This window comes from Notolabrus celidotus, chromosome 3 (assembly GCF_009762535.1).
Source record: "Notolabrus celidotus isolate fNotCel1 chromosome 3, fNotCel1.pri, whole genome shotgun sequence".
NCBI classification, from domain to species: domain Eukaryota; kingdom Metazoa; phylum Chordata; class Actinopteri; order Labriformes; family Labridae; genus Notolabrus; species Notolabrus celidotus.
In genome coordinates, this window is record NC_048274.1 from 18,658,014 (window position 1) to 18,674,102 (window position 16,089).

The following is a 16,089-nucleotide window of genomic DNA, read 5'->3' on the forward strand; positions in this document are numbered from 1 at the left end:
CATGGAAATTTCACATTCAAAATGCTCAAAATTAGAGCAGCTGTGGTTTGCTTTCAGGTGGCACTTAATAAAAAAATCTGTAATATCTAAAATTAATTTATTGTGGTTGTATTGTTTATAAAGACAACTCAGTCAAAATTGTGAGCTTGGATTTTGTATTTTAAAGTTGCTTTCCACCAGACTCCCACTTCTTCTGTTACTGTACTGCGCTTGGTTGCACAAACTCTTCCCAAGCTCAAACATAGTATAGCTTAAACATCATTTTATACGTTTTTTTCATTAAAGTACCATTATAACGTTGTTTCGTGGTTGATGATTTCACCACTCAGTGTCACTGTTGATGTTTTAGCTGTAGATTAAGACTATAGGCTTCAGTTGTCAACTAATCAAGATGATTCGTCATACTTTCCACACCTACACAGGAGTCATCGATGGTTATTTTCAGCTGTTAACCTGTCAGGAGGGAATCAGACATCAAAGGCAAAGTGAAGCATCATGGGACATTATATTGGTGAGTTTTGAAGTTACGCTCTCCCAGTGCAGATGAATCTTTCATCGCCAAGGTGCAGCCAAACAATAACGAACAAGCTAGTTTCAACGTTATGTTTTAGTGTGGACTTCACACCAAACGGCAACCTCCGGTCTAAAAATATGAGTCCAATGCGGAAGTGCTAAAAACTGCAGTTCATTGAGGATCCGCTTGAGGCTGGCTGCGGAAGTACCGGAAACCACATACACACCAATTCAAAAAGCTGATCTTTACAGCAGAAATCAGGCAAACATGGCAACTACGAAGATATTGAGATTACGAGTCCTCCAATGAGAGGCACAGCTGCCTTGATTGACAGGCGGGAACACTGTAGCTGTTGGCTAGGAGGCTCAAAGTCTGCCTCTTTACGTCAAAATTGCTCGACAGCAGCGATATGGCTGCTGCCGACGATTGGCCTCAAAAAAGCGCTTCAGAAAAAGATGGGTGACGTCACAGATACTACGTCCATATTTTATACAGTCTATGCTTCACACACTAAATTAAGACACAACTTCAACAGAGCTGTTGCAACAGGCCGCTGTATTTTATATCTTGAAACAGGCTCTGCAGCTTAGCGGAATTATTATTTCTCAGCCTTAGGCGGCCATATTGAGTGAGTGACTACCAACAAACCGACCCACTAAAAATCAAGATAACACCCTATCAACACTCAGAACAGCAGGGTGTTAGGAGGAAACACAAAGAATAACAAAATACTAAATTAACAAAACACAGAAACACAGTAGAAATACAGACATCCATGTCTCCTCTGGGTGGCAACAAAGCAGTGGTTCTCACTTCAAAAGCATGTCTGTGTCAAAACCATCCACTACACACCTTATAGTTCACCAGAAAGGGAATTCACCATTCACCAACTGTTGTACCCAGTGCAGTGGACAAGTTGTATCCTGCTGTGCATTGTGAAAAGTAGTGTAATACATACATACATACTATCATGCATTGCTGTGTAAAGGAAAACAATGGACAGAAGAGAGGAGCGTGACCATGGTTTCCTGTGATGCAAGTTTTAATTCTGGGACAGCAATGACATCATTATTGGCGTCCATTGAGATGTATAACATATTAAAGGTAGAATTATAAAGTGAATGAGTGTGATAAAGGACACAACCTCTGTCTCCTTAAGTCAGCAATGAGAGTTTTAAACGCTGGTCCATCATACAGCGCTCTGACTGATTGACAGTTTCAAATATTAAAGAGACTTTCTGCTTTCCTGCACATGTATAACTCCAGTGTGTCCAAACACCAGGCTGTTATGCACAAACAACCCAGAAAGTCAGAAAAGTTGGACCCAGTTACATGGTGTGCTGCTGTCAATTTGACAATATTGTGGTGATTACATTTAAGTGACGTAATAATCTGCAGTTCAGCCTTTAAAAATAAAGAAGAACTGCGAAGACGGATGCACACTTCTCCTCCGTTCAACCACGCGTGAATAATCCGGCTTTAAGTCGCTCTCTGGCCTCAGAGTAATTTATTTTTTACTTCCTGCTCTTGATGGGAAAATGGCAAGAATGGAGGAAAATAATGGTGGACACAGTTGATAAGACAGCATGAGGAGTTTTAGGAGTTTGAACTCCAGTGAGTCGTGAGCTGATGGATGACATGATTTAAACTTGAATTTGCAGTTGAACGTCTCTTAATTTTCACAGAACAAACTCATGACTCAGAATACCTTTTAATATACAACATGAAGGTGGTCATGATGTTTCATACTGTACAAAGAGACTGACAGAATCTGTTGTTCTGATTTCATGAGATGTCTTTCATTAACTGTTTAAAGTTTTAACCACTTACTTCAGCTTTTATCAGCACTAAGCGCTCCTTTGTGGAGGTTTGAATTTTAGATAGCAGAACAGCTCAAATGGTAAAAACTCAGCTCAGTGTTAACAGGCTGACCCTGATACTACTGAGAAACATTTGGTGGACTGGAGGTTCCCTTCTTTTGAAAGCTGCTCCTCATTCATTATCTCCTGGACTGTAAGACCTCCATCATCAGCAGCGCCTCAGTGCAGCACCAGACAGTAATGACTTAATTAACTGGTTTATTTGGTGGTTAATCAGTTAATTAAAAGCGGAGTAATTGAGTTTAAGGGCTCTTGAGACAACCTGGCAGACGTCAGTAAGAGACCCCCCGAAAAGAGACGTTCCCTTTAAAGAGCTTTTTACTACACAGAGAAATGAACAGACAAGAAACAGATAAGGGTGTGAACCTGTCTTTGAATGGGTTTTTGCACACGTCAGTCAAAACCTGAGACAGGCTTGAGTGACTGCAGCCAGACTGCCTCTGTAAAGTCAGATCCACACTGAGGGATTTTTAAAATGTAAAACTATTCTGAAGATTTTAAACAGTTTTGTTTTTATTGTGTATGAAGTAAAATGACCAACACAACACACCATGCACTTACAGATTCCATTCACCAACAACCAGAGTCCACTCTCTCTAAATGTGACTTTAGAGTAAAGAAACATGTTGGATGACAGGATGGATGCCAAACGTTGTGATCTGTTGAGCTACCTGGAACGTCCAACACAGGAGTTATTTCTGTTCAGCTCCTCTCCTCACCAGTTTGATTGGAGTATGTCTACAGGACATGTTGTGTTGTTGCCACAAATTAACGAGTTGGTCCTCCATCCCCAACCTCCATCCAACTTTATGCTTCACTACTCTCGTCATGGCTGTTTGTTCTGCTTCTTCTTCCGCCAGCTTATTTCTTGATTGACTATTGTTCCGTTCCATGTGAGCGTTCTCAGCCTGCCTCCAGGTTCCCCCCTCACAACAGGATATCTGATCATGATTATTGAACATGTCTAATATTCAATATCTGAGCCGAGTGGGGAAGTAAAATCACTTCTACGTTGCCTTACACCACAGGAAAACCTGGCAAAGTAACCTTTACAACCATCAGAAAATCAGGCCTTCACTAACTTTTGTCAGAGGGGGGAATTTTGGCATAAAATCAGCCCGACTATATCGGAGTGTGTACTTCGCTGTATGTGTTAGAGAAGAGTTTGTGTAGAAACCATCAGAAATCATCTTGTGCACAACCTGTTTTGTGCACTTTCAAGTGCAGATTTGCCTTAAAGCTCACATAATAACCTCTTCTGAGTTAACCACCACCAGTGCAGCAACCACCAGCTATATAATTAACTGTCTTGATGCATCAAGCATCAAGACAGGATAAGATCCAGTCCTATCAATCAGCAAGACTCAGTCTCATCTCATCTTTATCCACCATGAGCAGAGCACAATGCAAGAGATGCATTTGTCAACAGAACTGTCAATCATGAAATCACATCCCCTCCTTTCAGCATCAAATAACTAAATCAGCATGATAACAACTAACTGTTGTGACAGGAAGCATGTTTGAGAAAAAAATATGTGTAACTAGATGTTCATGTTTAACCAATATTTAATCTGTTTAAATTAGGGAGGCTGGCTTTAAGACCTTCACTCCAACCAGTCAACAGGGGGAGATTGAATAGTCCTGGCTTCACTCAGGATAGCTGTTGTTCCACCCATGTTTTATACAGGCTGTGATATTTTCCAAAAACAAAAACTTCTTCAATATCGGTTAGCATGCTTAACTTAGATGGTGAACATGGTAAACATTAAATGATAAAGTACAGCCTCACAGGGTTGCAAACGTGACTGTATAACTTTAGTCTTGTACTGGTTTCATCCACCAGGGTCGCAGTAGGAAGGCACGTCTGTATCCTATTGTTTGTCCTCATTAATTTTTAAACAAGGATGCAGCATTTGTATACGTCCTCTGCTGGCCACACCTCATTAAATAACAGAGAGGAGATGATGCAAAGTCTCCTTCATGCATGATCCTTAATGATGGCAGATAATGTTTTATTAAAGCCAAGTTAGCACAGAGTAAATGACAGGAGGATGGAGAACTAGACACATTTGGACCTAATGAACACGCCCAAGCTTTCTAACTTAATCTATGTCCATCTGCTAATCTGGTCCCGCCCAAAGCTGTCCTCTAATACTCCTGCTCTGTTGTTCTTCACTAACAAATTGAACAAGATAAACTTAACACACTTTTACAGAACTCTTTAAACTAATTAATTAAGATAAATAGTGATTAATTTTGATTAATTTTACCAGAGCTGCTATTTAAGAGATTGGAAAGAACTGTAGTGTAATTACACTTTTATCAGTTTTTAATTACTCTGAGTAAATTCCAAATTTCTAAGATGTTCAAAAGAAGTGTTTGATTGAATATTAATAAGTTCTTCTTTCTGCCAAATTGGTTTAAAAGATAATGACAATCTAGAGGTAAGACAGCAATGTAAAGAGTGTGTCTGTAAATGTACTGTGTAGAGGGCATGCAGTGTCTGGATGAGGCGTGTGTGTGGGGATGTATTTGTGTGTTTGTGTGCAGCTATTCTTGTGTGTCTGAATGGTGCGTGTGTGTGTGTGTGTGTGTGTGTGTGTGTGTGTGTGTGTGTGTGTGTGTGTTTGTGTTTGTGAATTGTGCATGTTTTTGAGTGTGTGTATGTTTGTCAGAAACAAACAATGACTCAGTTTGTTGCCAGAGGCGTTAATTGAGGCATCAATTAAAGGAGTTAACGAGTTTGTTTAATGAGATGAAAACTCTGGTCGTGTTTCTGACGTCAGACTCACCAGTCTGGGCTGTTCCCACCAGAATAAGGTCAAATCATTTTTCTTTCCTCTCCTCTTTTTATTCTTCAAGTCTCTTTTTTTTTTTACATTTTGTACCTGCTGTTCTCTCTGACAGTCACACTCTTGTTCTTTTAACTCACTCATTGTTTTCTCTTTCCATTTTCAGAGTCTTAGACCTTAATACCCTTAATTGTCCCTCACTTACATTATGGGACATTTTTATGGACAAAAAATAGGCTTTGTTGCAATAGATAATGACCTTTACCAAATAATCAACATCTTTACTGTGAACAACCTAAGAAACAAATCACCAGTGATAATCAAACATTTAGTTACCACTGCTAAAAATCATGACTTGCTGGGCATTGCACTTTTGCATCATAAAAGACTCCTTTAACCTGTAACAGCTCTTTGTGAGTGAGTCATTGGCACTACTGAAACAAGCTTTACAAGAATACTCCTTTACTTTGTGCCCCTGGCTAAGGAGCCTCCCTGGGGTCAGCTACAAGAGCTGTTGGTAAAACTTTACTTTAAGGTTAAATGGTGCACATGGATTCATAGTCAACGCCTTATGATTTGCAATCTACGAACACATTTTTTAAGAAAGCCTGGGGAGCTACCATTGATTTCCATCAATCTTTAAACTAAGAGGTTGCTTTGTGGAGTGAAAATCACAATAAATACAACGCTACACAGTAATCGCTGTGAAAAGTCTTCCTGTTTATTTAGATAAATTGGACTTATTTGGCAGACGCTGAGGAAAAGGTCCGCTCCCTAGTCTCCAAAGACGGATATCATGTGTACAAAACTGTGCCAACAATTTACAAATTCATACCCACAGTTTATAAAGGGAGTACAGATTATCATGTGGCTCTCTTCTCTTGGCAGGTACCGTGGGGTTCAGGGATAACATTTTGACTAGCCATAGCAGTAACAGACCGGGTGAAACAAACTTCTTTCATGAGGGCTCAGTTCGAGACAGCAGGCACTCTAATTCAACTCAACTCAACTCAAAAATGATTTATAGACCACGTTTAAAACAACCAGAGTTGACCAAAGTGCTGTAGAAAGCACTGATCTCACTAATCAGATCCTTAAATGATTTCATGTTGATAGACCATGTTCACATGGTGGCCCTTTTCCTTTGATGTCACATCACATCATGTCAGGGTGGGAAGCTTAGCTGTTATCATGTCTTACTGCTTTGTACCAGGTTGTAAGTTATATATAAGCATAGAGAATTTGACCAACTGCTTTTACTTCATAGCTTCCTGGTTGATGAGCAACCACAGACACAATGGATAGTGAGAACCCAGAGAGTTGACTTCTCAGGCAACTTTTACATCAAAGAATCTCAGATAGAAAAAATGTCTATTTTTTCTAGATATTAACAATCAACTTCTCACCCTGAATGTGACACCATGCCTGCTTTTTATAGTCAAAGGAAGCAGATGGTTTCATTGTTTTCATTCACACCTTTTCTTTCCTGCTGTGACGAGTCAAACCACGTACAAAGAAAATATCTATTTTCATAAATGTTCAGTTTAGGAGAAACTCTAGGATGTATAAGCTCAGCACCAAGAAATAGTGAGCTGCTTCGTTAAAGGCATATATTTTAGGTCTAACTGGAACACTTTGAAAAACTTTTTAAAAAAACAATGTCTGACAACCTCTCACTAAAGACAATGCATCAGCTAGTCAAAGAGTTCCTAGTCACAGATATAGATTTTGCAATGGCTGGGGATCTTGCAAGGCCACAAAAAACAAGACTTCAATAAGATTAATATTTCTAAGGAAAGTGGTTAGCTAGGTAGCTAGCTACAGCATTAGGGATTTTAACAGATACTGCAATTTCTGTCTACTTTTTACCTTCTCTACTCTATTGTGGTACAAATGGGAGTACACGCCAAAGAGGCATTTGTTCTTATTCAACCGAGCTACTTTCTCCTCTTTTTCCACAATCCTAGAGAGTTACAGTCCTTTGCATTTCAATCTTTTTTGTCCTTCTTGCTTCCTGTAAGAGTGGACCAATTTGTTGTTAAGAATGTTCATGTCAATAAATATGATTTGCATTTCACAAGAGAAAACTTAATAATAAACCCAAGTTGGACTGGTCCCTTAACACAGATACACTACAGGAAGGGGCAGAGTCGCCTCTTTTTCTTAAGGAGGCTCAGATCCTTAGACATCTGCAGTAAGATGCTGCAGATGTTTTATCAGTCTGTGGTGGCAAGTAGTTATTCTATGCTGTGGTCTGCTGGGGAAGCGGTATAAAAACACAAGGATGTGAGGTGACTGGACAAACTAGTGAAAAGAGCTGGCACTGTGATTGGAACCAGGTTGGACTCACTGGGGGCTGTGGTGGAGAGATACACAGAAGAAGCTAAAGGCCATTCTAAAATATACAGATCATCCTCTTCACAACTTCTTTGTGGACCAGAGAAACAGCGGCAGTGGATGGCTCATCTCACTGCGCTGCAGGACTGAGAGATACAGAAAATCATTCATCCCAGCAGCCATTAGGCTTCATAGCTATCTAGTCAATGGGAGATGAGCTGACAGACACCTGAATTACTTGTTTTATGTGATTTTTATAATTTTATCTGCCAGACACCTGAATTTCCCTTTGTGGATTAATAAAGTCCATTCTATTCTATTCTATTCTATTCTATTCTATTCTATTCTATTCTATTCTATTATATTATATAGCCCTTTTATAAAATTAAACATGTATGATTTCATAATAACACCAAGACAAGAAACATACTGGATGATAACAGTCTGAGTTTTAAGACCACCTTACACCAAATGACCAAAATCACAGGAGTGCACCCCAACTTTAGCAAAACTCTCAGGATTTTTTTTCTCAGTTTAGAAATTTGTCTGCGACTTTGAAAATGTATTGAAATGTAATTCAACCTAAGGTCAGCTTAAGTAGCTCTGAGGTTATCCATGGCAGACTTGTATGACTCTTTACTAAACTAAGCTAATGTTTGGAGGCATCGTGAGTTTACAAGCTAAGAAGTTATGAGTAAATGAAACATTGGCTTTTCAGTTTTGTCTTGTTTCCTGTCTTGGTGCGTAGCTAGCCCTTAAGATGTGTTTATGTATGTATTATATTAATAATAATAATTATTGTTAATAGCAAACAGCAGTACCTACAACACTCTTTTAAAGACAAACAGGAGACCTGCAGGGCTAGCAGGTACAGAAAGAGTATACTCATTTAGATATCATTCAGAGTTTTCTGTTCATTCCTACCTAGATGCAGCTCCAATATATTGTTATTGTTTTACAGAAATGTAATGCACAGTATGTCAAGACAACAGCCCTTCCCCTTTAAAAAGCACTATTTGTGAAAGCTTAAACAGCGCGCGACTGCATCAGAGAAAGGAAATATAAACAGTTTTATGATGTATCAAACTGATGGGGCTGCCGTGTGTATTTGTTCTGCTCTGTGTCCTGCAGCAGCCGGTGGGACCATGAAGACTGTGGTATCTCTGCTGCTGCTCTGTCTGTGTCATCCCGTACAGAGTGACTGCCAGGCAGACTGCCTGACCTGCAGCACCATCCTGCCCAAACAGCTCAGTTTCAACACAATGGTGAGCAGTGAAACACACACACACACACACACACACACACACACACACACACACACACACACACACACACACACACACATACACACACACACACACACACTTCTTATTTCTAGTTCTTAATCCAAGCCTAATCCTGTGACACGCACAGAAAAGTGTCTTATTTCAAGATGAAATGTAATACAACATATTTACCAAATAAGAATAATGTCTTAATTCAAGAAACTTAATGATTAAAGATGTCCTATTCTGTTGGTAGATTTTTTCTTACTCAAGTCTTATTTTTGACTTTGATATCTTGAAATAAGACATTTATCTGGACATGTCAGGTTAATGTGCATGGGTTGCATTGAGTCTTATTGAGATCATTTTTTTTTAAGAGAAAACACTTTTGGGTTATATTGTTTGTTCGCACGCATCCAAACACAAGCATGAACAGATAGAGGGAATGAACCTGTCTAAATTAGAGGGGAAACAAGCAAATGTCATATTATATTCCTGTCTCTCTGATTGAAATTGGTCAACTACAATAAAGAAAAGTAAATATGTAAGTAAGTATATCTTAACCATGGCTGAGATCCACTTAGCTTCTTCTGTTCCAGAACTCCAGTGTTTCACATGTAGCCTTATTGTCAAACTCCCATGGTCTACTGAGGCTCCTTCAACAGAGCAGAGACAATGTTTTTATTGTAACAGCTAAGTCTCTTCTACCATTACTTTTTCAGAGTTTTAATTGTAAAAAAGAGAAATACAATTTTTTTTGGATTGAAAAAAATTGAAGTAAAAACATACTTACCCCGAAACAGTGACAGCAACTGCGGCTTAATTAAAGACCAAATTATACAAATTCCAATAATGAGTTATGGTATCAAGTCAAAAGTCTTTCTTTGTATTTGCAAAGCTGAATGGACTTATGCATTCATGCTTGTGGTAAGTGATCAAAGTGTAAATAGGGCTACTAAGGGTAAGGTAAGGTTGTTTTTGAGCCTGGTGGGACAGTTCAGGGTGTTTTTACCCTTTTCTTTCCTTTATGGATCTGTGGTGGAAGGAGGAGGAGGGAGGCAAAGGACTCTAGCAGTTACAGAATACTGTGGACCGAGGCACCAAAGTAAATACAAAAAGAAATAAGGAAGTAGAGATATAAATAGGTAAATAAATAAAGAAGTAAATAAATAAATAAAGAGAAATTAATAGGGCTATTGTTTAAGCATGTGCCCCATATACAGAGGCTATAGTCCTCCTTGCCCCGGTCATTGGTTTGACTCCCTGCCTCGACCATTTTCTGCTTGTCTCCCCCCACTCTTTTCTGTCCTATCAATGAAGGCATGTTGCCACCTGTTGGGTAAAGGTGTGTAATACACATAGAGCACATTTTCCCTGCACTCCAAGAAGTCCTATCTCTAACTTTGGACTTACAGAATATATTTAATCTAAATTTTGATTGCATATTATACATCCTAATCTTTAACAATAAAATGTTTACCATTCCTTTCTGAAAATACTTTTTATATAGATTTCAAACATTTTTTTTCCAGCGAATATCTGTCATTCTGAGGGGATTGGTTGGGCAATGTCCTTACATCATCTATTGACTGTATAAAACATGTATGTGGTCTCAATGATGTCACTCAATGGTTTGAAGAGGCATTATGGAATTCAACAATGGAAGTTGCCATACTGGAAATGCTGACTCTAAAACTTTCATTCAGTCTAGTTAGAGGCAAATAGGCAGAGCACCTGTCATTCAAATCAGCCACACCCTAACAATGCAAATGTTTGCATAACTATTCAAATTCAATTCAAAGCATATGTGTTATGAAAAAAAAATCATCCCCATAGTTTTTGCAAATGAATAAATTACATAATGCCTATTTTGTTTATTTTATTTGACTGTAAATGTATTTAACTCAGCTGTAAGAGAGCACAATTTGGTATAAACTCTTGGTCTCAGGGTCACCTTAGCTTCCGCAGCCAGCTTTAAGAGATATCTCAACACTGCTTTTTTGCTTTTCCCCACTGACTTCATTTTTCGACAGTGGAGTTGCTGACATGCTCACACAGCAAAATTATCTATCTATAAAACAAAAGGAACACACTCTTGCAAAAAACAAAAACAAACTCACACATAAAAAATCCCTGAACAGGGCTCTTTAAATTTAGTAACAAAACAAGTAAAGGCCTCCCACCCCACCTTCCTTTCATTCATCTCGTCCTCTCATCCCCTCTCCCTCACTGAATCTGACTCAACAAATTACCCTTTTGCCGTTTGAGTTTTAATTTGTTGTGGCTAATTGACTCCTGAGGATAGATGTGTGTTTCTCCTCTCAGTGATTATTTCTGGTGAATGTTCCTCTCTTGTAAATGACATGTAAGCTCCTCAGACATTTTTTTGTGAGGACAAGAGCAACAGAAGACATTTAAGTGCTGATGTTTGAGAATATCACACTGTTTATGTTAAGGGGTTTGGACCCTTGCATTAATCAATTGATTGGGTGTTTATTGTAAAATATAAAACATTTCAAAACCATTTATTATTGTTTATATGACTTTTGTTCATTTTGATGTGATAACTCAACCTTCTCTCCTCACTAAAGCTTCCATGATGAGTGTGCTTCATGGAAAATAATCTCAAATCAGTGTAATATACTGCAGTCAGAATCCTTAGTTTTGTCATGACAGATACTTAACCTCACTTAAAAATGCATATATGCACACATGACAATTGGTCCATTGAAGTGGAGGGTAAAGGTTATAAACAAGCCAGGAATCAGCTGTCTCATTGATTTTTATATTTTCTTGGACTAATTTAAGGTCTTTACACTCTCTGGTTGAGCAAAAAGTAGCATACTAAATTTAAATCTACAGCTTAGAACACATTCTCTTCATGGTATTAGATAACAATTATATATCATGCCTTTAGAGGCTCAAGGGCCTGGCTAAACACTAATGTGTTAGTAATGCTGATCCCCAGTGGTATCTGTGACCCTTTTTACATTGTCTGTACAAAACATCAAATGTAAATATGTCACAGAAGCATAATGCTGAGGAAAAATTGTTACACCACTGAGCCGACATTGGAAGTGGAGCGAGCATGACTGAACAGCAAAGTGTGTGTGTCTCAGGGTTTGTTAATGTGAGGCTAGGACTGTTTGTTTCTATGATATACCACCAGTGGCAATTTTAGAGTTGCCTTCCGGGCCCAAAGCAGTTGCTTGCCTTCCTTGTTGACAAGCAGTGCCTCTGTATGCCTATATGACGATGTATATTACACCCGGTGAAAGCAATATTACATCATTGTGGGGTTAATTGTAGAAGCACGAAGGCAATGACAGGGGGCTTAGTTAATGGCCCTGCAGTGGACTCACAGTTTACAAGGGGCTCATATCAACGTGTGAAGGTGGCTTCAATTTTCTCTGGTGAAAGTTAGAATCATATGCATCAGACATCAGCCTAATGTGATATAATTTTTTGGTCCTGAAGTGTTCAAATTTTACTGAAGTTTTCACATATTTTACTTGCCAAGAGTCAATCAAGTTAGAGAGTCTACAGCTACACCACCAAGCAACTCTGTGCTTTGGAGCTAGATGCTAGAAACCAGCAAGCTAATGTGATTTCAACAAAATTGCTAATATGCCAGATGTTTAAAGGTAAGATGTTTACTGTCTAAGTTTGGGTCCTAGCATACTAACACTGATAATCATATTCTCGAAGAAAATCCATACAACTGCAGCCATAGAGAGTCACAAACACATGATACAGAATCTTGTTGTTGGGTGATATCAGTGTGTCTAATTTTAGTTCTTTGAGTGGAGGTAGTAGATTAAGTTTTCCTCCTGTCTTCTTTTCTGCAGGTGTGTCTCTCTGAGTGCGAAAGCAGCATCTCCCCTGCCTTCTACCGTGACTTCTGTCGTAAAGTGCTGTCGTCTCGGTTGTCCTCCCTCAGTGCTTCACTGCACAAAAGATCTGAAGAGGAGGTGGAGGCTCTGTTCCCTGAGGAGGAAGAGGAGGAGCAGCCTGAGGGAGGTCTGCTGCTGCCCATTGCACTGCAGAGGTTTGATCACATGACCAGGGCACTTGGGGTGGATGAGAGGGCTCTAGGTATCAAGGGCAGCCAGCTGAACAGTGCCTACAATTCCCAGAATGCCCTGTCTCTTGAAGATGAGTATCAAGAGGAGGCAGGGCAGGAGGAAGGAGCTGCTGATGTTGCTGCAAGAGGACAGGGGGATTTAGGTCTGAGCATCTCCAAGAGGTTTGGTGGCTTTGTGAAAGGGAGGCATGGCTACAGGAAGCTGATGTCCCCGGGAAGATCTTACCAGAAGAGGTACGGGGGATTCATCGGCATTCGAAAGTCAGCCCGCAAGTGGAACAACCAAAAACGTTTCAGCGAGTTCCTGAAGCAGTACCTGGGGATGAGCACTCGGGCCACTGAGTTCAACAGTGTGTCAGAGGATCTCACCGCACAGAACGAAGTTTAGCCGAGTGCACCTTTAAGCCACTGACAAAAAACTAATTGTTGATGTATTTTGGATGATCTTGTTTTGTATTTCAGTCACCGACATGTCAAACTTTAACTGATGTCACCAAAGTTGAGTGCCAAAAGAATGAAAACTAAGCCCATAACCTAACGGCGTGTTCAGACAGAAGTTGAAGTAGTTATTTTGCAGGACATGATTACATACAAAGTCAATGCTAGAAAGCCATATTTTCATGAAGCTGTCTTAAAGCATGCCAGCACTGAAACTTTCCTTAAGACCTAAGATTGCATCAAGAATGATTGATGTTAAAATACCAGGCTGTTGTCTTGTGCACGGATATGACAGATCATTAACCTTTTTGCAGATTTGCATGGTTGATTGGTCCTCTTTTCGATATTTATTACAATTAGATCAATGAAAAAAAGACTTCATATTTTGCGTTCATACTGGAGTAGGTCACTTTATTGAGATTACATAACTTGCTATTAAATCCACTCCTCACCAGCCCAAACTGGGTGGGTGCTGGTCCACTTCCAGTAGCTGGAGATAGCAGTTAAGTTTACCCATACACAATCCCTGGGAAAGAACATGGTTGATTGTTTCAACCAAAACAGGTAAACACAAATTATGCTCTTGTGCCAGCAGGTTAAGACAAAATTTTGCTCCACTTTCTGTCTGAACACTGTCACTAAAGAGTTCTCTGTCTCACATAATTCATATGTCTATCTATTCATTATTTTCTAACCCTTTTGATTGAGATAAAATATGGCTCTCTCAGTGATCAGGCCGTCCTGTATAAACTCTCAACCAGCCTAACTCTTATTTGACCTTGTAAAGACAGATCAGTCTGAATTATGAGACCCCACAGTCAATCATACCCCTCTTTGATCCTCTCTTTGGGATGGCCCAGTAAAACGACCAAGTGTCATTTGATCAGCTTCAAATGTCTTTTTCTTCATGAGCTCTGATGAAAGCTCCCATATTTACTTGCAGGACTCTCTCTAGTCCTGCAATGGTTTGCAGTGCAATGCATAAATACTTTCACTATTTAAAGCTAACTTAATGATAACATAATCACTGGTTTTCTGATAACCTATTAAACAGTAAGTTGTAAAGATTATTCTCTGAACTGAGTCATCGGGGAAAGGTACTTCATTTTCCCCTTGAGGAGGCTTCTCACTGTTGAAAATGTGTAAGAGCCCCTGTTATCAAGAAAGATCTCTTTCTTGACTTTACTACCATCTTGTGGAAAAACACTTAACACTCTTCTGAAGGACAAAAAACAGTGTTTGTAATGTTTGGACGTCATGCTTTGGATAAAGTCAGCAGTAATGTAAAGCATATTTTTTGTGATTTGTGGTAAATAAATGAAATCATTCAAAAACACAGCTAAAAGTCATAGTTTTAATCATTGTGCCAAACACACCTGAGATAAGTTCTGAGATTTTTCCTTAAATCTGGTCCAATGTTGAACTTAAAGACTCAACAGCGGTCAAATTTGTGTGCTACTGTACTCTCTGTCTGCCAGATGGATGTTATGAACATGTGAGTGTCTTCTCTGACTGGTTCTTGAGAGATGCCAGATTCCTCTCTGTACAAACAATGTTTGTTTTATCTATTCAAACTGTAATGGTGTGAGGTGTTTTGTTGCCCACTATGAGAAATTGTAAATAGCTGAATTTAAACATGTCAATAAAAATAGTTTACTATTTCCTTTGTGGCTTGTCATGCAGCAACTGATTCTGTGTCTTGAGGTGTTTTGTTCTTCATATTAGTGGTGTTAATCTTACCTTTACAGAAAAGTTCCTATAATATATCTTAGGCTTTGTAGGCACTACTTATATACGTTGTTAATCAATTGAAAAATCCTCATGGATGTAAGAGGAAAGACAGTCTTCAGTGTCTCCAAATTAAAAACAACTGTCGGTGTATCAAGTCTACTTTTATTGTTAAAATGACAAGAAAATTTAGCTCATGAGACTTGACACACACAGCTGGTCTTGATGGTACTCAATTTTGTACTTAAACCCTCATAAATTCATCATGGAAAGCACTAGTCAGCAGCTTTAAGGGAAAACTTCCTTTTTAAGAACACTTCAAGACGAACTGAAATCTTATGTGGGTGGCTATCCACCTTCACTGGATTTGTAGCTCTCTTACAGGATGTCAGAGGTCTAAAATCTCATGTGATGTGCTAAAGACTGGAAAAATAGATTTCTGAATAAACAACACCAATATGTGATCTTCTTGTTGTCTCATAACTACATCTACAGTCTTTTCAAAGAGCCATTTGATCTAATCTTAAAAGTCTTTATTATTTTATCATCAGATGAGCTTAATTAAAGCCAAAGACGCTGAATTAGATCATCGTGAGCCATTGGGTTGGGTTAAACAACCGAGAGACAGCAAACTGTGGAAGCACTTTCATTCATACATCATACAAGTGCTGAATGAAGAATGTGCTCCAAGCTCCCATTCTCTTCGGGACTTTGTGATAACACTGAGGCAAAAAGCAGGAGAGGTTCTGCAGCAACCAAACAGCAAATGCAAATATGAGATGCACTGCTTGGACTGTAGTTCCGGTGGATTTTGAATGCCCCCTGGTGGCCAGTCTTATTATTGAAGACACATGAAACAGAATCAGCCTTTTTTTCCAAATGTGTTCCCAAAAACAAATAATATGACTCAGGCTTTTTCGTAGCCCTCATGTTACACATAGTTAAACACAATTGAGAGGAAATTCGATAATGGTAGACACACATCAAACATCAAAGCAGGACAAAGGTACAAAGTAAAATAATAAAATGTCATTACAATCGGGTCCAGCCA

At 39.0% G+C, this 16,089-nt stretch overlaps 1 protein-coding gene across 1 annotated transcript; it reads left to right on the plus strand.

Annotated features, from left to right (window-relative positions):
* Nucleotides 1-422: 422 nt before the first annotated feature.
* pnoca (prepronociceptin a) lies at nucleotides 423-15,501 on the plus strand. Its single transcript, XM_034680648.1, has 3 exons — nucleotides 423-511; nucleotides 8,655-8,788; nucleotides 12,637-15,501. The coding sequence occupies exons 1-3, from the start codon at nucleotides 496-498 to the stop codon at nucleotides 13,258-13,260; spliced, it is 774 nt and encodes a 257-aa protein (XP_034536539.1). The 5' UTR covers nucleotides 423-495; the 3' UTR covers nucleotides 13,261-15,501.
* The last annotated feature ends 588 nt before the right edge of the window (nucleotides 15,502-16,089 follow it).